General features: G+C 42.1%; 1 protein-coding gene across 3 annotated transcripts in view; it reads left to right on the plus strand.

The window, feature by feature from the left end:
* Positions 1-24,382, plus strand: part of LOC110508657 (dipeptidyl aminopeptidase-like protein 6) — a 119,140-nt gene that overhangs the window by 62,558 nt on the left and 32,200 nt on the right. For all 3 annotated transcript variants that reach the window (XM_021589344.2, XM_036966513.1, XM_036966511.1), the window contains exons 2-7: positions 4,855-4,969; positions 6,877-6,975; positions 16,378-16,472; positions 16,604-16,678; positions 16,788-16,840; positions 23,554-23,635. In XM_021589344.2, the coding sequence (XP_021445019.1) occupies positions 4,855-4,969; positions 6,877-6,975; positions 16,378-16,472; positions 16,604-16,678; positions 16,788-16,840; positions 23,554-23,635 (519 nt within the window). The remainder of the gene's footprint in view (positions 1-4,854; positions 4,970-6,876; positions 6,976-16,377; positions 16,473-16,603; positions 16,679-16,787; positions 16,841-23,553; positions 23,636-24,382) is intronic.

A 24,382-nucleotide genomic window follows, 5' to 3' on the forward strand; every position in this document is an offset into this window, starting at 1 on the left:
GAGTGAGGTGGATACACAATCTTATACTTTAGCACACACACCTGAAAATAGAATGAAGAATGGCAAAGTGACGGAAAGAAGATCTGTTGTTTTCCCTCTTGTGACTTTCCACTCTTTTTGATTGAGAGAGAGAGAGAAACAGAGAGCGAGTGATGGACTACGCTGGCGTGCTTTGTTTTGGTGTGGTGTATGTCTGCTAAAAACAGCAGGGGTGAAAATGGCTCTGGTCCTCATTTATTGATGGAGCCTCTTATTGTTGTCAAACCCAGTGCGTGCTGGCTAATACACGAGGACTGCCTAATGGATGAGAATTCCCATGCCATGCCCAAAGAAGCTCACTCAAGAGTTCTGCACTTTCTCTTGCATTCAAAGGAAGTATTCTTGACTCTTTGTGGGCTCAACCCCCCTTTTGGAGAGGGTGCATGAGTGAAAGCCAGTTTTTGTAATGTAGCGCTGGAGCATATAGCTTGTTGGCAGATAGGACAGAAAGAACATCTGTAGGAGTTTTTTCTGGCCACTGTCTGTTTTCCTGTAGTGAGATGGTTATTGGTGCCAATGGAGGTCTTGGTAGGCCTACATCGTTTTTATCAACTTCAGTAGATTTAGTATTTGTTTGCTCAAATTCATCCCTTTGTTGAGTTGCTGAAGAACACCATAAGAATATTGTACAACCTCATTTAATGAATTTATGCAGATCAGACTACATGTTTTATACATGGCAAAGTCTTTTTTTGTTGCCATCAGTTCGACTCTTTCAGTGCATTAAAGGAGTATGAACATTCAACACATCATTTGTATTCAGGACCGGTACTGTGTCTGCAGGCTACATACACCAACAACCTGGTACGTTTTGTGTGGAGGCAGTGTGCCTAAATTCACATATTGTCACAGCAGTGTTTGTTCTATTGTTGCTAGAGGATGAGAAATGGATGGTAATGACTAGCAGTAACCAGGTAGGTGTTTCAGATGACAACAGCAGCTGGCAGGTGTTGGTGAAACGGTGAACTGAGGACCTGTTGGCTGACACACAGGTTGCTACAAGAACTGAGAAATACAGACAAACAAATAGAAGAGAAATACATAGAAGATAAAGAGTCTCTCTTGTTAAAAGGTGATTTAGTGTTGGCAGCATGTATAAGGATACTTGCATATTTCCATCAGGAAGTGAGGTGTAGGATGTTTCTGAAATATTCCCAATTTTGTTTACTTCTCCGGGGCTCATACTGGCCCGCCTTGGACTCGTGTTGAACAGCCCTGCTGTGAGCATGTTGAGGAGGTAAAAAGAAGGAGTAGACTGGAGAGGAGGATAAGGGAGCAGGAGACTAGAGAGGAGGAGAAGGGAGCAGGACACTAGAGAGGAGACAAAAGGGCGAAAAAGCCTACAGACTGGAGAGATTGAATATTCACACAGGCTATTTAGACTGGCATCAAGATGGCTAGTATGGTTCTGCTGAGCAAAGATTTTCCCAGCTCCTCGGTTAGAATAGAATGTAATTGGATATCCCTCCGGCCACAGAGGTCAATTTAACGTTGGTTAATTGAAATGACGTGGATCCAATGTTGATTCAACCAGTGTGTGCCCAGTGGGATGTTACTTCTGCTGTAGGTTCTATTATCACTGAGCCATAACATTTAGCAGATGCTCTTATCCTGAGCGATTTACCGGAGAAATTAGGGTTACGTGCCTTGCTCAAGGGCACATCGACAGATTGTTCACTAAATTGGCTCAGGGACTCGAACTAGCAACCTTTCGGTAACTGGCCCAACGCTCTTAAAGCTAGGCTACCAGTTACCTCTAAAGCCTGGTGTACACTACACAATACAAACTTATCCCAGACAAGTTTTTGATAGATATTGAAGACAAAATCCCCATGCCATTGCCTACTCGGGGCGAGCAGCCGTCACCGACGCTCGTTTAATGTGAGCGAGTCAGAGACGCACTCTGAGGGCTACCGATCCCGTATTTGAGCAGACCCAGGCGTCCCGATATTTTCAAACATGTTTGATTTGATGCTCTCGTAGTGTGCAACGTCAAGTTTTGAGAACGGTGATCAGTAAAAAACAAAGACAGCTCGCCAGAGAAGAAGCCAGTGAGACGACGTTGTTTCGCTTCACCCAGAATGTGTAGACTTTCGAGAAGGAGCGATGACTACTACCAGTATGCATTTGTACTTGCCTTTAACCAAAGCCTATGTGTCAAATCATAACAGCTCAGAAGTTCCCAAGCAATGTTATTCAATTCAAAATGTTGGCTAGATATTTGAACTCTGTATGACAGGTGTGAATGTCTGACTGAAAACGTTTGAGGCTGCTGTGAGTCACAGCTTATTCTAGCTGCGTTAACAATCTAATCACATAATGTTTTTTTTGCGACCAAGTAAAGAATCTTGTAGTGTGTGCCACGCTGATTAGTGTGCGCGACAGCGCACCACAACGTTGGCAAGACAACAAACTACAGTAAAGACAGTCATTTAATGTGAGAGGCTCAGCGATGTTAGGATCAGTGATGCCAGGCTCTCAAAGGTTGTCTTCGAAGTGTGCAAAAGTCTTTGAGTGTTCAAAATGGACGATTGACTGGTTGTAATAAATTCTCACCTGAACCTTTGCAGTGTACTGTAGATATCTATGGGCCTTGATCTGTACATTTGATCTGCAGACCATGCTATTCATTTGTTTATTCCTTGCGGAGGTCAGAGGGCAGCAGACAGTGATTTCCTGATGAATCCACAGTTGGAGCATTTCCATTAGGAGGTGATAACACAGGCAGATTAATTTCCTCTATCTCAGTCTCCAGCCTTATCTCACTATCAGTGTAATATGTGGGAGATGCCTCCGCAGAAACAATAATATAAGAAACTGCAGCTGTTACACACATGCAAACACACATACACACTAGGGTTGCCACAATACCAGTATCGCGATACGCAGAAGTATCGTGGCAAGGAAACAAAACATGGAGCAGATTTAAAGGACAACTCCACCACTTTTCAACCTCATTTTCATTATCTCCAGCACAATACCATTGTCAACATATGTGAGATTTCGCATTTCTAAGTTTTATAGAAAAAAAATATTTTGTTAAAAAGTTCTACCCGATGACATCATTAAAAGTTCCCCCCAAAAAAATTAAAACAGTGATTTTCAAACTGTATGACATTCACAGTGACGCGGGGGAGCAAGAAAATACCCTCCATTGGGCGAGAAACTTGTTGCAGGGTTTGAAAACAAGCCCTCAGTCCAACCTCTCTCAGCCTATTGAGAAACAGTCTGAGCACTGATGGAGGGATTGTACATTCCTTGTGTAACTCGGGCAGTTGTTGTTGCCATCCTGTCAGTAGAAAGGTCTCTTTAGTGTCCTAAGTTTTCATACCTGTGACCTTAATTGCCTACCATCTGTAAGCTGTTAGTGTCTTAACGACCGTTCCACAGGTGCATGTTCATTAATTGTTTATGGTTCATTGAACATGCATGGGAAACAGTGTTTAAACCCTTTACAATGAAGATCTGTGAAGTTATTTGGGTTTTTACGAATTGTCTTTGAAAGACAGGGTCCTGAAAAAGGGACGTTTCTTTTTTTGCTGAGTTTATGTAGACACTGGTTTTGTGGAGAGGCTGATTATGACATTGACAAATGGCAGAATTGCCTTTTAATTTCTTGAGCAAAACAGTTCTAATGTTGGAAAAAACATCCTTATGGTGTCACTCAGAATCACATTTGGATATTTTGCAAGCTATAGCACACAATATTTTACATAAAGGTTTTAAGAACCATAGTTTGGTCTGCTTCGTGTTCTTTTTTTCTGCCAAGGTAAATCTGGTATCGTAGTATCTTGATGCTTCTACCGTGACAACCCTAACACACACACACACATACATGAGTCACTACAACCACCATAGCCTCATACAGAAAGATGCAGAGCAACACTGATCCATATTGATCCAGATCTGTTGATTGCATTGTTCCTAATTAAGCCTGATCTCTATCTGCCCACAGTGACACGCTATGCTCCAGCCACTGCTCAGAGCTCAGTGGAGAGGAGAGAGACACAGACCTTAACGATGAGACGCTGTACAGGGTCCAAGAGTACTGGCTCTCTGCATCAATATGTCTAGCCTACTTCCAGATCTCTGTGATATCTGTACTTTAGCCAACTCTGTTGTCATGCCTTGATAGTCAGAGGAATTGGTTAAAACACTTTCAGAACTGGAACTAGGCTAGAATCAGCCTTGGATACCAACAGATATAGTAGCAATCCAACAGATAGTCTGATTCACCTATAGGACACTCACACTTGTCTCATGAACCAATCTCCATTTTGCTTTACCACAACTATCAATGAATAGGGTGTGTAATATCATGCTGGGCTTTTTACATGTGCAAATGTGATGGTGTAACCGTGCGGTGAACTATCTGCCTCAGCCTACACCATAGGGGTATAGTTAAGTTTTGTATACTTGGATTTGACTGTATGTGTTTAGAGTGATAGGGTTTCATATATAGACCATCTAGCCTCTGTTTGGCGTTGCCTTTAGGAGAGGAAAGGCGTATTACGGTAAAGGGGTCACAGAAGCCTCGGGTGAAATACTTTGAGGATGTGCTCAGGTTATCTGGATCTCCCAATGCGGTACACGCTAACATAAGGAAGTGTCTTCAGCATATTCTTGTTTTTTCCTGTCATTTCCACCTTCAGAGTATATTCTGTCACTTAGATTCCCACTAGTTTCTTTCAACAGCTGTGTGGCTGAGAGCCTATCACAGGAGTACTGCAGTAGTAACACAAGTAGTCAGTGCCTCCCCTCCATTTCTCCCAATTGACTCCTATTAACTTTAATGTGTGTTTGTTTGTGTTGCAGGAGCTGGTGGGCAGTGCCCCTCCACAGAGGAACTGGAAGGGGATAGTCATCGCCCTGCTGGTCATCTGCATCATCTTGTCTCTGATTGTCACCGCTGTCATCGTGCTCACCCCAAGTACGTAACACATAAATCTGCATTCACTTTTACACTCCGCTACTGAACACTACAAACACCACACCATATCCTACAGATGTAGGATCTTAATTTGAGCCAGTTTTGCTACAGTAGGAAAATAACACTGCAGCAACAGGAAATGTGAATTATTATGTGGATTATAATTAATTGACATTTTGTAGGGGCTGGCACATTTTTCATAATAAAAGTCTGACATTTCAAAGTGGAAATGACAAACTTCAGAAGTCTTTTTAAACATAAAATACAGTGCAAGTTCATTATTTTCTGCATCACAGGAACGTTTTCCTGCAACAGAGTGATCAAATTAAGATTTTAAATCTGTAATAACACAAACACACTCAGCTATATTATAACAGAAACACACTTAGAAACGCCCATTACAATCGGCTAGATTACACCACACACACCATCAAATACGTAACACTGCAGACACATTATCACTTCCCAAACAAATGTTGTATAATTCCGTCTCCCAGACACTGTTTCGCTAAAAAGCTGCAGGATGGGTCTGGAGAAATATAACCACTCAAATTCATAGACCGAGCTATGCAAGGACTGACCATCCATGATATCAACATGATAGTTTTGACCATGTTTTCAGGCTATGCAGTGTTTGTTCACATTTACTTAGTTTAAAAACATTGTAATAAACAAGCTTATATTTTGGGTTCTGGTGGGGTACGACAGTTGAACTAAGCTCACAAGACATTTATCAGTTATATTCTTCAGGAATCAACGGGTACATATCATGAATTTATAAGTCCCAAAATAGATGTAGCAACTTCAGATTGCCCCTTTAAATCAAGACATACTTATACCGGAGTCAGGCCGCCAAATGAAAACTTCTACTTCGATTGAGAGGGATTACAATTGGCCTTGCTAGCAGACAGCCCAGTGGGTCATTTCATTTCATAAGCCCATTCATTCATAGACAGCCAGGAGTAGAGAAGTTGATGGTAATGTGTCAGCTTGGAGATTGCGTATTGGTTTTTCAGAGAGACGAGGTGAGGTCATCCTCTCGCAAGGTAATGGGGATTTAATGTATAACGCCATTCAGTGTCGTTTAATGGAAATGATTATGCAGTAATAGCTCTAGTCATTTGTATAATTGGCAGTGCATCAGAGCTGCTGTTTTCCACATGTTGGGAATGAATCCCTCTCTATAGTCATTTACCAAAGATGAAGAGAATGTGTAAATGTATAGACTTGCAAAGGCACTGACTGTATGGCTCCCAGACCGTGGGCATATGGGGTTGAAAGGCACACACACCACCATCTCTATATAATTCAACCTTTTACCTCTGTTGTCCACCCTGTCTGGTCTGCAGTTTTGCTGTCAACTGCAGAAGGGATTGTGTAGCTGGGGGTAGAGGGAGTTATGGCTGCTTGAAAAACTGTCCAGGCTGCAGTGAATCGATGCTGGTGGATCAATAGAGAGTTACCCTGGGCCAAGTGTCTATTTCTCCTTTGTAACCTCTCCGTAATTGCTGCGTCTGTGAGTTGGGAACTGCTGCTGGAAGTCCTACAATCTCCAGAGACAGAAAATACACGTGATAGTCCGACTCAGACGTTTCCTGGTCTGTTTTTATGACCGCTCAGGCAACTTGTGGCAGGAGAAGTAAAATATAAACGTTTTTTGGAAATGGAAAATGCACTTCCCTGCAGCTGAAGGCTGCTCAAGTCACAAAGGAAGACTGTAAACGTATGTCTGTGTCAGAGTACTGTCTGACTGACAGCAACCAGATAATAAAGATGGCCAGATCCCTTTTTTTAGTTACAGGTAAGTCATGTGAATGAGAATTGAACCTTAACATTATCATATTGCTGTAACTCATTAATTATGTCTTCTTCCATTGTTTTGCTCTCTTGATATATTCCACTGGTAGTTGCAGATGATAGCCTTGCCCTCAAGAAGAAAGTCACCATTGAGGACGTCTTCGGAGGAGATTTTCATGTGCACGACCCCGACGCTACATGGCTCAGCGGTGAGTTGCTATAGTTACTCCCTGCCCTCTCATTCTCCACAAGAAACTGAACCTCACTCAGAAACAATGTACCCTCTAACCTGCGTTCGTGAGCGGTTGCCCAGCTCCCCTCGGACTGCCACGAAGAAGAAATATCAGCCCACGCAGAGAAGCACGAGATTGAACTTCAGTCAACTTTCTAGAGTTTTCCCCTTTAGTTAACACTATCAACGTTTCTCTCAACTGTGGGAATTGTGATCCAGTCAATGCAATATTAGCCACTTTCAATGCAACATATCGAAACAAAACATTTGTTTCACTTTGTAGGCAAATCTAACTGTGCAAGGGATTTTCTTGTAGGCAGAGCGCATTGGATTAGGATTCTATTGCATTGACAGGCATGACTCATGCCCGTACTCTACACAGACTGGTGCGCCATAACCAATCAGAGCTGCAGTAGACCTACATGCAAATAGCCATTACCATATATGGATCTGTGCCATTCACTTTGAACTGGACTGTGTTTACAGTATGAGCGGTTGTGAGTAGAACCACTTGTTTTGAGATCAAATCGAAAGCTGCATGTAGCCACCTAAGCACATTTGATCATATTCTTTGCTAGTTAGTGAGTTATTAGCCCAGTTATAGCTCATTTCTTGTCAACAATGGGGGAGTGGTTGCTTCCTACAAGAGCACAAAATATGTGCATTTCTAGACATCTTTGAAAATAGCTTTTTTCTGTCTTAAAGGGGAAGTGTTGTATTTTGAGACGGTCTTGAATAAACTAAGTAGACCGTAGGCAGAGGGTAGCATAATTGATCTTATTCTCTGTAATAATGGTATGGGAATAATAATGCATTTTATTTTGTAAAGTGGTTTCTTGCATCAAACAACACATTTTCAGTCACCTCCTGGTCTGATTAACAAGTGGATAAACAGGTTAATATCAAGCACTGCAAGTAGGCCACACATTTGGCCACACATTTGCTGCTACTGTAGGCTGAATGATAGAACAGCTATTTCCATGTTAAAATGTTATGTGGTGCATTTTCTCCATTGTTTTTTGGTAGGCCTACTTTATGATCAAATAGCTACAGTAGCCTACTTGGCCACTGTTATAACTGTAACGTAAAGTGGGTACAGCCTCAGTGTAAACAGAAGTTGTACAGAATTTTCACAACGTTCAAGTTTGCGATCAGCAAACCTGAAATTTGCTTACTGACGAAAAAATTTGAACGAACATTGCTCAGCACCCACCAACCAGTCTGCCCGTTTGAAAGTTTGATGGCCATTTTGTAGCTAAAACGATTGAAGACTTGTAGAGACCGGAATTTGTTCCATTCAAGTCTATGGCACCTGAAATACAGTTGGATTTATGCAAATATGGTTGAAAAGTATACGTAGAATAACCATTTTTTTTCAAGCAACAATAGTGTACCAGTGCCAGTCTGCGCATTTTAAAGTCATTTTGGTTTTGGTAGCTTTAATGGTTCAAGATAAGTGGTGAATTCAAACACTACCCATTCAAACCTATGGAGCTTTTATGTACATTTTAAAATGGTTATAGTTCAAAAAGTAGAAATGGTATAAAAGAAGCTATATACAAGTACACCATTCCAGACCGGTCTGCATGTTTTAAAGTTTCAATGGAGTCTCCAGCTTAAACGGTTGAAGACTAGTTACGTGGCAAGGTTTTCCCATTCAGGTCTATGGCCTTTGAAATGCATTGTGATTTCTGCAAATATCAAATCAAATCAAATGTTATTTGTCACATCCACATGGTTAGCAGATGTTAATGCGAGTGTAGCGAAATGCTTGTGCTTCTAGTTCCGACAATGCAGTAATAACCAACGAGTAATCTAACCTAACAATTCCACTACAATATGGTTGTAGTGTGAAAAGCATTAGTAGTATCAAAAAGTGTTTTCTAGTACACTGCCTGCATGTTTTTAGTGTTTTTACGGTTTGGAGTCTACAGGTGGCAGTGGAAAGAAAATAAGAAGGATGAACAGTTTGTAAAGTTGTACTTTGCTTTCAGCAAGCACATTTAATTAAGGGTTATACAGAGAGACATAGACAGAGCCATGTAATTAATCCAATGGAACTGTGGAATGTGCCTCTCCACCATGGTCTCTCCACGGTGAGTAAATCCCATAGACATTGATTCTGTAAGTCATTTTGTGGTAAATCCTTCATAATAAGTGTCCAGTTTATGCCGTCACGCACCACACAGTACTGTAGCTATAATGTATGCCGAGCATGTACAGGACAGGTATGGCCCAAATTAAACAGATGTAGGGCGGGTCTGAGATGGCCGTTTTACGTTTGACCAAGCTGCAGAACACACGACAATATATAATAAAGCTACTGATTGCCCTCTAGTGTTAGAGATTCAAATGATTTTTGTTTTTTCATTGACTCCAGAAAGCACAAAAGCAGAGGCAGTTTTTTTCGACATACTTTTACAAACTGATATATAAACAACGTAGCTACTTACGCAGCAGTAACATAGCTTGTCTTCTTCACTGGAAAGTAACCTTTCCACAACAACATATATCAACATAATTACCCAATCTGGATATCTCGGAAGATAATTGATTTGTTTTTGTATTTTATTTTTATTTTATTTCACCTTTATTTAACCAGGTAAGCTAGTTGAGAACAAGTTCTCATTTACAACTGCGACCTGGCCAAGATAAAGCAAAGCAGTGCGACACAAACAACAACACAGAGTTACACATGGAATAAACAAGCGTACAGTCAATAACACAATAGAAAAAAAGAATGTCTATATACAGTGTGTGCAAATGGCGTGAGGAGGTAGGCAATAAATAGGCCATAGTAGTGAAGTAATTACAATTTAGCAAATTAACACTGGAGTGATAGATGAGCAGATGATGATGTGCAAGTAGAGACACTGGTGTGCAAAAGAGCAGAAAAGTAAATAAAAACAATATGGGGATGAGGTAGGTAGATTGGGAGGGCTATTTACAGATGGACTATGTACAGCTGCAGCGATCGGTTAGCTGCTCAGATAGCTGATGTTTAAAGTTAGTGAGGGGAATATACTGTAAGTCTCCAGCTTCAGCAATTTTTGCAATTCCTTCCAGTCACTGGCAGCAGAGAACTGTAAGGAAAGGCGGCCAAAGGGAGTGTTGGCTTTGGGGATGAATGACCAGTGAGATATACTGTACCTGCTGGAGCGTATGCTACGGGTTGATGTTGTTATCGTGACCAGTGAGCTGAGATAAGGCAGAGCTTTACCTAGCATAGACTTATAGATGACCTGGAGCCAGTGGGTCTGGCGACTAATATGTAGTGAGGGCCAGCCAACTAGAGCATACAGGTCTCAGTGGTGGGTGATATAAGGAAGACCACGTCATAAAAATGGAGCTCTATAGGAGAAAGCTCTGCCTCCAGCTGTTTGCTTAGAAATTCTAGGGACAATTAGGAGGCCTGCATCTTGTGACCGTAGCGTACATGTAGGTATGTACGGCAGGACCAAATCGGAAAGATAGGTAGGAGGAAGCCCATGTAATGCTTTGTAGGTTAGCAGAAAAACCTTGAAATCAGCCCTAGCTTTAACAGGAAGCCAGTGTAGGGAGCACTGGAGTAATATGATCAAATGTTTTGGTTCTAGTCAGGATTCTAGCAACCGTATTTAGCACTAACTAAAGTTTATTTAGAGCATTGCAGTAGTCTAACCTAGAAGTAACAAAAGCATGGATTAATTTTTCTGCATCATTTTTGGACAGAAAATGTCTGATTTTTGCAATGTTACGTAGGTGGAAAAAAAGCTGTCCTTGAAACAGTCTTGATATGTTCGTCAAAAGAGAGTTCAGGGTCCAGAGTAACGCCGAGGTCCTTCACAGTTTTATTTGAGACGACTGTACAACAATCAAGATTAATTGTCAGATTCAACAGAAGATCTCTTTGTTTCTTGGGAACTAGAACAAGCATCTATGTTTTGTCCGAGTTTAAAAGTAGAACGTTTGCAGCCATCCACTTGAAACACAGGCTTCCAGCGAGGGCAATTTTGGGGCTTCACCATGTTTAATTGAAATGTACAGCTGTGTCATCCGCATAGCAGTGAAAGTTAACATTATGTTTTCGAATGACATCCCCCAAGAGGTAAAATACGGAACCTTGAGGAACACCGAAATGTACAATTGATTTGTCAGAGGACAAACCATCCACAGAGGCAAACTGATATCTTTCTGACAGATAAGATCTAAACCAGGCCAGAACTTGTCCATGTAGACCAATTTGGGTTTCCAATCTCTCCAAAAGATTGTGGTGATCGATGGTATCAAAAGCAGCACTAAGGTCTAGGAGCACGAGCACAGATGCAAAGCCTCGGTCTGACGCCATAAAAGGTAATTTACCACCTTCACAAGTGCAGTCTCAGTGCTATGATGGGGTCTAAAACCAGACTGAAGCATTTCGTATACATTGTTTGTCTTCAGGAAGGCAGTGAGTTGCTGCCAACAGCTTTTTCAAAACATTTTGAGAGGAATGGGAGTTTCGATAAAGGCCGATAGTTTTTCAAATATTTTCTGGGTCAAGGTTTTTGCTTTTTCAAGAGAGGCTTTATTACTGCCACTTTCAGTGATTTTGGTACACATGCGGTGGATAGAGAGACATTTATTATGTTCAACATAGGAGGGCCAAGCACAGGAAGCAGCTCTTTCAGTAGTTTAGTTGGAATAGGGTCCAGCATGCAGCTTGAAGGTTTAGAGGCCATGATTATTTAAATCATTGTGTCAAGATATATAGTACTAAAACACTTGAGTGTCTTCCTTGATCCTAGGTCCTGGCAGAGTTGTGCAGACTCAGGGCAACTGAGCTTTGGAGGGATATGCAAATGTAATGAGGAGTCCGTAATTTGCTTTCTAATGATCATGATCTTTTCCTCAAAGAAGTTCATGAGTTTATTACTGCTGAAGTGAAAGTCATCCTCTCTTGGGGAATGCTGCTTTTTAGTTAGCTCTGCGACAGTATCAAAAATAAATTTTGGATTGTTCTTATTTTCCTCAAGTTGGAAAAATGGGATGATCGAGCAGCAGTGAGGGCTCTTCGATACTGCACGGTACTGTCTTTCCAAGCTAGTCGGAAGACTTCCAGTTTGGTGTGGCGCCATTTCCGTTCCAATTTTCTGGGAGCTTGCTTCAAAAGCTTGGGTATTTTCTGTATACCAGGGAGCTAGTTTCTTATGACAAATGTTTTTAGTTTTTAGGGGTCCGACTGCATCTAGGGTATTGCGCAAGGTTAAATTGAGTTCCTCAGTTAGGTGGTTAACTGATTTTTGTCCTCTCACGTCCTTGGGTAGGCAGAGGGAGTCTGGAAGGGCATCAATGAATCTTTCTGGCTGTCTGAGAAATTATAGCACGACTTTTGATGATCCTTGGTTGGGGTCTGAGCATATTATTTGTTGCGATTGCAAATGTAATAAAATGGTGGTCCGATAGTCCGGGATTATGAGGAAAACAGTAAAATCCACAACATTTATTCCACGGGACAAAACTAGGTCCAGAGTATGACTGTGGCAGTGAGTAGGTCCGGAGACATGTTGGACAAAACCCACTGAGTCGATGATGGCTCCGAAAGCCTTTTGGAGTGGGTCTGTGGAATTTTCCATGTGAATATTAAAGTCACCAAAAATGTGAATATTATCTGCTATGACTACAAGGTCCAATAGGAATTCAGGGAACTCAGTGAGGAACGCTGTATATGGCCCAGGAGGCCTGTAAACAGTAGCTATAAAAAGTGATTGAGTAGGCTGCATAGATTTCATGACTAGAAGTTCAAAAGACGAAAACGTCTGGGCTTTTTTTTTTGCTACCGTAAATGTTAGCAACACCTCCGCCTTTGCGGGATGCGCGAGGGATATGGTCACTAGTGTAACCAGGTTTCACGATTGTTTGTAGAAACGGACCAAGGCATTTATTAATAGTGAAACTTAACAAAAACAATAAAAGAACAACGAACGTTGACTACAGCGGTGCTACATGCACTTACTCAAAATACAATATCCCACAACCCACAGGTGGGAAAAAGGCTACCTAAATATGATCCCCAATTGGAGACAACGATTACCAGCTGCCTCTAATTGGGAATCATACAAAATCACCAACATAGAAAAACAAAACTAGAACCCCACATAGAAATAATAAACTAGACTAACCCCCCCAGTCACGCCCTGACCTACTCCACCATAGAAAATAAGGACTCTCTATGGACAGGATGTGACACCAGGAGGTGAGGCCTCATTTAACACAGTAAATTCATCAGGCTTAAGCCATGTTTTAGTCAGGCCAATCACATCAAGATTATGCTCAGTGATTAGTTCATTGACTATAACTGTCTTGGAAGCGAGGGATCTAACATTAAGTAGCCCTATTTTGAGATGTGAGGTATCACAATCTCTTTCAATAATGTCAGGAATGGAGGAGGTCTTTATTCCAGTGAGATTGCTAAGGCGAACACCGCCATGTTTAGTTTTGCCCAACCTAGGTCGAGGCACAGACACTGTCTCAATGGGGATAGCTGAGCTGACTACACTGACTGTGCTAGTGGCAGACTCCACTAAGCTGGCAGACTGGCTAACAGCTTAGTTCTCCTGTATATTATGAGTACAGCGACTGCAATTAGAAGGCATTATGTTAATGTTACTACTTACCTTCGGATGGTGGAAGTCCTGACGAACCATGTCCAGATAAAGCGTCCGGAGTGAAAAAGTTGAAAGAAGTTGAGAAATGCTTATTGAAATGTTCAATTATCATGGATTTATCGGTGGTGACCGTGTTACCTAGCCTCAGTGCAGTGGGCTAGACAAGAGGTGGTGCTCTTGTTCTCCATGGACTTTACAGTGAAACTGAATTTAATCATTTAAATCATGGCAGAATATTTTGGCCTATTCACCCCATTATGACGTTGGCAACATGCTGATGTCCAGTGTTTTTCCTTGCAGATAGCCAAATAATATGTAGGGAAATGGTGGCTGCAGAGATGTTCACCAGCAGGCATAAGGGCATTTCCCTCAGCAGATGGATCATGATAATTCACCTCACCAGCAGAAGCACACACACAGTATTGTACAACTAACCTTGTGAGGGGACATAATTCAGTCCCATTCAAAATCGTATTTTCCCTAACCCTCACCCTCACCCTTACCCTTACCTTAACACTGACCCTAACCCTAACCTTAACCCAAAAACCTAACCTTAACTCTAACCCTAGCTACTAACCCTAACCCTTAAACTAACCGTAGCTCCTAACCTTAACCCTTAAACTAACCCTAGCTCCTAACCCTAACCCTTAAACTAAGCGTAGCTCCTAACCCTAACCCTTAAACTAACCGTAGCTCCTAACCCTAACCCTTACCTTAACCCTGACCCTAACCTTAACCCAAAAACCTAACCTTAACTCTAACCCTAGCTCCTAACCCTAACCCTTAAACTAACCGTAGCTCCTAACCCTTAAACTAACCGTAGCTCCTAACCCTAACCCTTAAACTAACCGTAGCTCCTAACCCTAAACCTAATTATATCCCTAACACTCATTCTAATCTTAATCCGAAACCCCCTAGAAATAGCAGTTGACCTTGTGGGGACTAACAAAATAGCCCCAGATGGTCAACTTTTTGTTTGATTTCTATTCTTGTGGGGACTACTGGTTAAACAAGTCCCCCCCCCCCCTAACCTTGTGAGGGGACATAATTCAGTCCCATTCAAAATCGTATTTTCCCTAACCCTAACCCTCACCCTTACCCTTACCTTAACACTGACCCTAACCCTAACCTTAACCCAAAAACCTAACCTTAACTCTAACCCTAGCTACTAACCCTAACCCTTAAACTAACCGCAGCTCCTAACCCTAACCCTTAAACTAACCCTAGCTCCTAACCCTAACCCTTAAACTAAGCGTAGCTCCTAACCCTAACCCTTAAACTAACCGTAGCTCCTAACCCTAACCCTTACCTTAACCCTGACCCTAACCTTAACCCAAAAACCTAACCTTAACTCTAACCCTAGCTCCTAACCCTAACCCTTAAACTAACCGTAGCTCCTAACCCTTAAACTAACCGTAGCTCCTAACCCTAACCCTTAAACTAACCGTAGCTCCTAACCCTAAACCTAATTATATCCCTAACACTCATTCTAATCTTAATCCGAAACCCCCTAGAAATAGCAGTTGACCTTGTGGGGACTAACAAAATAGCCCCAGATGGTCAACTTTTTGTTTGATTTCTATTCTTGTGGGGACTACTGGTTAAACAAGTCCCCCCCCCCCCCCCCCCCCCCACACACACACACACACGCACACCTCAAAGCTTGTCCTTTGTCTAACACCACATTGGAATGTTCTCTGCGCTCATTACTTTTAATTGATTGATTAATTACAGCAATTTAATGAATCGCTTTTGTTAAAGTTGTTATGCACTACTTTACAGAAGTCAGCTGACTTGTCAGGCTTTCTGGAGTGTGGAGTAGCAGGATACTCATACTGTACACTTTCCATTATACCTAATGCATCCATTATTGTGTTTTGAGAGGTGAACTGTCATGACTGAACAAATATTTTGACTTTGGAGCAGGAAAGCATTTTCAAAACGTAAACGTAGAGTTGATTTATCGTAAAAACACACCACCACCATAAAAAGAAGGCCATTATGTCCAGCAATATGAAATCCTGCCAGTATCACTAGCATCAGCACCATTGTGTTATTGTTGTGGCGGATAGTAAGCAAGGAAGATGAGATGGCTATTCAATCATCCTTTATTTGAAGGGTAAAAACCTTGGAGATAGCAGCACGGAGGCCTTTTCTCTCGTCTCCTCTTCTCTTGGGAGGGGGGTTTATCCGAACAGGACACAGTGACACTGAAGTGGCTCGGGTCTAGAGAACAACACTGCCCTTTTCATAGTACTCAGCAAAGCGGAGCCAAGCTCTACTGTGCTGGCGTAGTTATGCATCCACCATAGAAAAACATTTCTGAGCCAGCACAATACGGTTTGGGTCATAACAATAGTGGGAAAATGGCCTAACACCATCACACCCTACAACTACTGTATATTATACTGCATAGGGAACAGGATTGCCAGCAGGGCCAGCTCCAATAGGCCCTCTGTGCCTCCTGAAAACAATCTACCCCCAGTCCGGGGTGGAAGGCTGGCCCCTCAAAGCCCTCTGTGCCTCCTGAAAACAATCTACCCCCAGTCCGGGGTGGAAGGCTGGCCCCTCAAAGCCCTCTGTGCCCCCTGAAAACAATCTACCCCCAGTCCAGGGTGGAAGGCTGGCCCCTCAAAGCCCTCTGTGGCAGGAGGTTAGAATCCCTGATCCATCACTATCTGTGCTGTTTGAAACAGCCGGCTGCATATTCCAATATGTAATTCTCTCTCCTCTGTGCTGTTTATTATTTCCAGACAATGTACTGCTGTATCGAACACAAGAAGGGGATGTGGTCAAACTCAACGTCGAAACACAGGAGAGGGTCGTTTTGGTGGAGAACAGGATGTTTGTGAGTATTAGGTTAGATTTATTCCCAAAACTGTATGAGAAGGTGATATGGTATTTAAATACAGTATGTACAGTGTGACGCTCATTTGTAATAAACTTGACTCAAAATGTCCTCACTTCTCTCTTTTCCAGGAAATGTATAAAGCCACCAAGTACCAAATATCTCCAGACCTGGAACATGTGTTGTTGGCCTACAACGTGGCCCCAGTGAGTAGAAAGGACCACACTTCTCCTTTTCCTTTTGTCTCTGTTTCAGAGTTTATTGGGTGATTCTGTCTTCTGAGGTTGGAAGCTGAAGCTGTGTTTGTCTCTGCAGATCTACCAGCACTCCTACATGGCATTCTACATCATCTGTAGTCTCATCACCCCGTAAGTCTGCACGTCTGTCAGTCGGTCTGTCTGTCTCTCTGTCTGTGTATGTATGTTTCTCTGTATGTCTGTATATGTATGTCTCTCTGTCTGTCTGTCTGTATATGTATGTCTGTCTCTGTCTGTCTTCTGTCTCTCTGTCTGTGTATGTATGTCTGTCTGTCTGTCTGTATATGTATTTCTCTCTGTCTGTATATGTATGTCTCTCTGTCTGTCTGTCAATCTCTGTCTCTGTCTCTGTCTGTCTCTGTCTGTCTCTCTGTCTGTGTATGTATGTCTGTATATGTCTCTCTGTATGTCTGTGTATGTATGTCTCTCTGTCTGTCTGTATATGTATGTCTCTCTGTCTGTCTGTATATGTATGTCTGTCTCTGTCTGTCTGTCTCTGTCTGTCTGTCTCTCTGTCTGTCTGTGTATGTATGTCTGTCTGTCTGTCTGTATATGTATGTCTCTCTGTCTGTCTGTCTGTATATGTATGTCTGTCTCTGTCTGTCTGTCTGTCTCTCTGTCTGTGTATGTATGTCTGTCAGTCTCTGTCTGTATGTGTCTCTCTGTCTGTCTGTCTGTATATGTATTTCTCTCTGTCTGTATATGTATGTTTCTCTGTCTGTCTCTCTGTCTGTGTGTATGTTTCTCTGTATGTCTGTATATGTATGTCTCTCTGTCTGTCTGTCTCTGTCTCTGTCTGTCTCTGTCTGTCTCTGTCTCTCTGTCTGTGTATGTATGTCTGTATATGTCTCTCTGTATGTCTGTGTATGTATGTCTCTCTGTCTGTCTGTATATGTATGTCTCCCTGTCTGTCTGTCTCTGTCTGTCTGTCTCTGTGTCTGTCTCTCTGTCTGTCTGTGTATGTATGTCTGTCTGTCTGTCTGTGTATGTATGTCTCGCTCTCTGTCTGTCTGTATATGTATGTCTCTCTCTCTCTCTGTCTGTCTGTATATGCATGTATGTCTCTGTCTCTCTCTCTGTCTGTGTATGTATGTATGTCTGTCTGTCTCTGTCTGTATATGTCTCTCTGTCTGTGTATGTATGTTTCTCTGTATGTCTGTATATGTAAGTCTCTCTGTCTCTCTGTCTGTGTATGTATGTCTGTCTGTCTGTGTATGTATGTCTGTCTGTCTCTGTCTGTATATGTCTCTCTGTCTGTCTGTATATGTATGTCTCTCTGTCTGTCTCTAAATGTATATCTCTCTATCTGTTTGTATATGTATGTCTCTCTGTCTGTCTGTATATGTATGTATGTCTCTGGCTGTCTGTCTGTCTCTCTGTCTGTGTATGTATGTCTGTCTGTCTCTGTCTGTATATGTCTCTCTGTCTGTCTGTATATGTATGTCTCTCTGTCTGTCTGTATATGTATGTCTGTCTCTGTCTGTCTGTCTGTCTCTCTGTCTGTGTATGTATGTCTGTCTGTCTCTGTCTGTATATGTCTCTCTGTCTGTCTGTATATGTTTTTCTCTCTGTCTGTATATGTATGTCTCTCTGTCTGTCTGTCTGTCTGTGTCTGTCTGTCTGTCTCTCTGTCTGTCTCTGTCTGTGAATGTATGTCTGTCTGTCTATGTTTGTATATCTCTCTCTGTCTGTCTGTGTATGTATGTATGTATGTCTGTCTGTCTGTCTGTCTGTGTATGTATGTCTCTCTGTCTGTCTGTCTGTATATGTATGTCTCTCTCTCTCTGTCTGTCTGTCTGTATATGTATGTCTCTCTCTCTCTCTGTCTGTCTGTATATGTATGTATGTCTCTGTCTGTCTGTATATGTATGTATGTCTCTGTCTGTCTGTCTGTATGTCTGTCTGTCTGTCTGTATATGTATGTCTCTCTGTCTGTCTGTAGATGTATGTCTGTCTCTGTCTGTATATGTCTCTCTGTCTGCCTGTATATGCCTCTCTGTCTGTCTGTGTATGTCTGTCTGTCTCTCTGTCTGTGTATGTATGTATGTCTGTCTCTCTGTCTGTGTATGTATGTCTGTCTCTCTGTCTGTGTATGTATGTCTGTCTGTCTCTGTCTGTATATGTCTCTCTCTCTCTGTCTGTGTATGTATGTATGTCTGTCTGTCTCTGTCTGTCTGTCTATTTGTCTCTGTCTGTCTGTCTGTCTCTGTCTGTATGTCTCTCTGTCTGTGTATGTATGTATGTCTGTCTCTCTGTCTGTGTATGTCTGTCTGTCTCTCTGTCTGTGTATGTATGTATGTCTGTCTCTCTGTCTGTGTATGTATGTCTGTCTCTCTGTCTGTGTATGTATGTCTGTCTGTCTCTGTCTGTATATGTCTCTCTCTCTCTGCCTGTATATGCCTCTCTGTCTGTCTGTGTATGTCTGTCTGTCTCTCTGTCTGTCTGTGTATGTCTGTCTGTCTCTCTGTCTGTGTATGTATGTATGTCTGTCTCTCTGTCTGTGTATGTCTGTCTGTCTCTCTGTCTGTGTATGTATGTATGTCTGTCTCTCTGTATGTGTATGTCTGTCTGTATCTCTGTCTGTGTATGTATGTCTGTCTGTCTCTGTCTGTATATGTCTCTCTCTCTCTGTCTGTGTATGTATGTCTCTCTGTCTGTCTGTATATGTATGTATGTCTGTCTGTGTATGTATATATGTCTCTCTGTGTCTCTCTGTCTGTCTGTATATGTCTGTCTCTGTCTGTATCTCTGTCTGTGTATGTATGTCTGTCTGTCTCTGTCTGTATATGTCTCTCTGCCTGTCTGTGTATATATGTCTCTCTGTCTGTCTGTATATGTATGTCTCTCTGTCTGTCTGTATATGTATGTATGTCTCTGTCTGTCTCTCTGTCTGTGTATGTATGTCTCTCTGTCTGTATGTGTATGTATGTCTCTCTGTCTGTCTGTGTATGTATGTCTGTCTCTCTGTCTGTGTATGTATGTCTGTCTCTCTGTCTGTGTATGTATGTCTGTCTGTATATGTCTCTCTCTCTGTCTGTATATGTAAATATGTCTGTCTGTCTCTGTCTGTCTGTCTGTCTGTCTCTGTCTGTATGTCTCTCTGTCTGTATGTGTATGTCTGTCTGTCTCTGTCTGTGTATGTATGTCTGTCTGTCTCTGTCTGTATATGTCTCTCTCTCTCTGTCTGTGTATGTATGTCTCTCTGTCTGTCTGTATATGTATGTATGTCTGTCTGTGTATGTATATATGTCTCTCTGTGTCTCTCTGTCTCTCTCTGTCTGTCTGTATATGTCTGTCTCTGTCTGTATCTCTGTCTGTGTATGTATGTCTGTCTGTCTGTGTATGTATGTCTGTCTGTCTCTGTCTGTATATGTCTCTCTGCCTGTCTGTGTATATATGTCTCTCTGTCTGTCTGTATATGTATGTCTCTCTGTCTGTCTGTATATGTATGTATGTCTCTGTCTGTCTGTCTCTGTCTGTCTCTCTGTCTGTGTATGTATGTCTCTCTGTCTGTATGTGTATGTATGTCTCTCTGTCTGTCTGTGTATGTATGTCTGTCTGTCTCTGTCTGTATATGTCTCTCTGTCTGTCTGTGTATGTATGTCTCTCTGTCTGTCTGTATATGTATGTATGTCTGTCTGTGTATGTATATATGTCTCTCTGTCTCTCTCTGTCTGTCTGTATATGTCTGTCTGTCTGTCTGTCTCTCTGTCTGTGTATGTCTCTCTGTCTGTCTGTGTATGTATGTCTGTCTGTCTCTGTCTGTATATGTCTCCCTGTCTGTCTGTGTATATATGTCTTTGTATATCTGTATATGTATTTCTCTATGTCTGTATATGTCTGTCTGTCTGTCTGTCTCTCTCTGTCTCTCTCTCTCTGTCTGTCTGTCTGTCTGTCTGTGTATGTATATATGTCTCTCTCTCTCTCTCTGTCTGTCTGTCTGTCTGTCTGTGTCTCTGTCTGTCTATGTCTGTCTGTCTGTCTCTCTGTCTGTGTATGTATGTCTGTCTGTCTCTGTCTGTATATGTCTCTCTGTATGTATGTGTATATATGTCTCTCTGTCTGTCTGTATATGTATGTCTCTCTCTGTCTGTCTGTATATGTATGTCTCTCTATCTGTCTGTATATGTATGTATGTCTCTGTCTGTCTCGCTGTCTGCGTATGTATGTCTCTCTGTCTGTCTGTGTATGTATGTCTGTCTCTGTCTGTCTGTCTGTCTGTCTGTATGTCTGTGTCTCTCTGTCTGTGTATGTATGTATCTCTGTCTGTCTGTGTATGTATGTATGTCTGTCTCTATATGTCTCTCTGTCTCTGTCTGTATATGTCTCCCCGTCTGTCTGTATATGTATGTCTGTCTCTGTCTGTCTGTATATGTCTGTCTGTCTGTCTGTGTATGTCTGTCTGTCTCTCTCTCTGTCTGTGTATGTATGTCTGTCTGTCTGTCTCTGTCTGTATATGTCTCTCTGTCTGTCTGTGTATGTCTGTCTGTCTGTCTGTCTCTCTGCCTGTGTATGTATGTCTGTCTGTCTCTGTCTGTATATGTCTGTCTGTCTGTATATGTCTGTCTGTCTGTCTGTCTGTATATGTATGTCTCTCTGTCTGTCTGTATATGTATGTATGTCTCTGTCTGTCTGTCTCTGTCTGTCTCTCTGTCTGTGTATGTATGTCTCTCTGTCTGTATGTGTATGTATGTCTCTCTGTCTGTCTGTGTATGTATGTCTGTCTGTCTCTGTCTGTATATGTCTCTCTGTCTGTCTGTGTATGTATGTCTCTCTGTCTGTCTGTATATGTATGTATGTCTGTCTGTGTATGTATATATGTCTCTCTGTCTCTCTCTGTCTGTCTGTATATGTCTGTCTGTCTGTCTGTCTCTCTGTCTGTGTATGTCTCTCTGTCTGTCTGTGTATGTATGTCTGTCTGTCTCTGTCTGTATATGTCTCCCTGTCTGTCTGTGTATATATGTCTTTGTATATCTGTATATGTATTTCTCTCTGTCTGTATATGTCTGTCTGTCTGTCTGTCTCTCTCTCTCTGTCTGTCTGTCTGTCTGTGTATGTATATATGTCTCTCTCTCTCTCTCTCTCTGTCTGTCTGTCTGTCTGTCTGTGTCTCTGTCTGTCTATGTCTGTCTGTCTGTCTCTCTGTCTGTGTATGTATGTCTGTCTGTCTCTGTCTGTATATGTCTCTCTGTATGTATGTGTATATATGTCTCTCTGTCTGTCTGTATATGTATGTCTCTCTCTGTCTGTCTGTATATGTATGTCTCTCTATCTGTCTGTATATGTATGTATGTCTCTGTCTGTCTCGCTGTCTGCGTATGTATGTCTCTCTGTCTGTCTGTGTATGTATGTCTGTCTCTGTCTGTCTGTCTGTCTGTCTGTATGTCTGTGTCTCTCTGTCTGTGTATGTATGTATCTCTGTCTGTCTGTGTATGTATGTATGTCTGTCTCTATATGTCTCTCTGTCTCTGTCTGTATATGTCTCCCCGTCTGTCTGTATATGTATGTCTGTCTCTGTCTGTCTGTATATGTCTGTCTGTCTGTGTATGTCTGTCTGTCTCTCTCTCTGTCTGTGTATGTATGTCTGTCTGTCTGTCTCTGTCTGTATATGTCTCTCTGTCTGTCTGTGTATGTCTGTCTCTCTGTCTGTCTGTCTGTCTGTGTATGTATGTCTCTCTGTCTGTCTGTGTATGTCTGTCTGTCTGTCTGTCTCTCTGCCTGTGTATGTATGTCTGTCTGTCTCTGTCTGTATATGTCTGTCTGTCTGTCTGTCTGTGTCTGTATATGTCTGTCTGTTCGTCTGTATAGGTATGTCTCTCTCTCTCTGTCTGTGTATGTATGTCTCTCTCTCTCTGTATGTGTATGTATGTCTCTCTGTCTGTATATGTCTGTCTCTCTCTCTCTGTCTGTCTGTATATGTATGTCCCTCTGTCTGTCTGTATATGTCTGTCTCTGTCTGTCTGTATATGTCTGTCTGTATCTGTCTATCTCTCTGTATATGTCTGGGTCTGTCTCTGTCTGTATGTATATGTCTCTCTCTCTCACTCTCTGTCCGTCTCCCTCTCTCTCTCTCTCTATCCCTGTCTCTCTCTCACACTCTCTCTGTCTTTCTCTTTCTCACTTTCTGTCTGTCTTTTTCTCTGTCTCTTTCTCTGACTGACTGACTGACTGACTGACTGACTGACTGACTGACTCACTCACTCACTCACTCACATCTTATTTGTCTGTATTAAATGAAACAGGAAATTGCTGACTGTTCTTTGTGACAGCTTGACTTTCTACCAAAGATGATGGATAAATGAAGATAGTTCAATCAGGCCATTTACCATTGAAAAAAAAGGTCTGTTTCGGTCTACTTAACTGGCTGTGTCTCCTATAGACACCAATGCAATAGCAGCTGGGTCTGGCCTTCTTAGTTCATTGACTTTCATTGAAACATAAAAAAGTGTGGTGTCTCGACTTGCTTACTGGTTAAACGTGGCATGTGTGTAATTACAACCTGTTAGCAAGTCGGAAGTTTCCTAGTTTCGACGAGCACATGAACGCGGCATTAACAAGTGCTTAGCATCAGCAAAGTCAAATCCATGCACTTGTGCTGCCATCTGGTGGATAGATTTAAAACACCATCCCTAACATCAGCCAAGGTAAAGGCCACTTGTTATGTACTAGCTCTGTCTGGTCTGCTTTTTGTTCCATATTTATGCTCAGTCTTAAAGTTAAGCAAACATTTGCTAAATTTGTCTCTGAATGATTGATAGTACCATGACAGAAGCAACCTAGATAGCTCACTGGAAGATTCCATATATTTTTGTGTATCTCCACAGGGAAACATGGAGTCTGAATCCTCCTGAGGTACGGAACTCCCTCCTGCAGTATGCTGGATGGGGACCCAAGGGCCAACAGTTGGTAAGAGACCCCACACACCTGTCTACTCACCTGCCTACAGGCTCACCGTCTCACTGAAAAAGACACACACCCGTATACCTCCATTACCGATATGCTCCAGCCTTGAACTCGAAACAAATTATCATTCCAACTTTTTTAAGGCCTTTCAAAGGGAGAGTTGACAGACACCGTGATACTTTTTTAAGGCCTGCCAAAGGGAGAGTTGACAGACACCGTGATACTTTTTTAAGGCCTGCCAAAGGGAGAGTTGACAGACACCGTGATACTTTTTTAAGGCCTGCCAAAGGGAGAGTTGACAGACATCGTGATACTTTTTTAAGGCCTGCCAAAGGAAGAGTTGACAGACACCGTGATACTTTTTTAAGGCCTGCCAAAGGGAGAGTTGACAGACACCGTGATACTTTTTTAAGGCCTGCCAAAGGGGGAGTTGACAGACACCGTGATACGCCCCTTTGTGCGTTCCCTTTCTACAGAGCACCACTCCGGAGACGATGATGTCAAAACCGTCGCTGCGGTTAAAGCAGGAAGCAGTCATTGTTGTTATTGAGTCGAAGGAGATACGTTTTTCGAAAAAATAGAAGTGTACCTCCTTGTTGTTTTCCCTGGTTGGTACACTGCAGGTTCTCATTCACCTCACAACAGCACTTTATATTGGAGGACTGCTTACAGAATAACAGTAGTTGGCTGTATTCCCTTGTGTTTCTCCACTGACTATTACCTTTTACTGCAACTCTGTTGGTTGTTACC

The sequence above is a fragment of the Oncorhynchus mykiss genome, chromosome 28, assembly GCF_013265735.2.
Source record: "Oncorhynchus mykiss isolate Arlee chromosome 28, USDA_OmykA_1.1, whole genome shotgun sequence".
Lineage (NCBI taxonomy): Eukaryota > Metazoa > Chordata > Actinopteri > Salmoniformes > Salmonidae > Oncorhynchus > Oncorhynchus mykiss.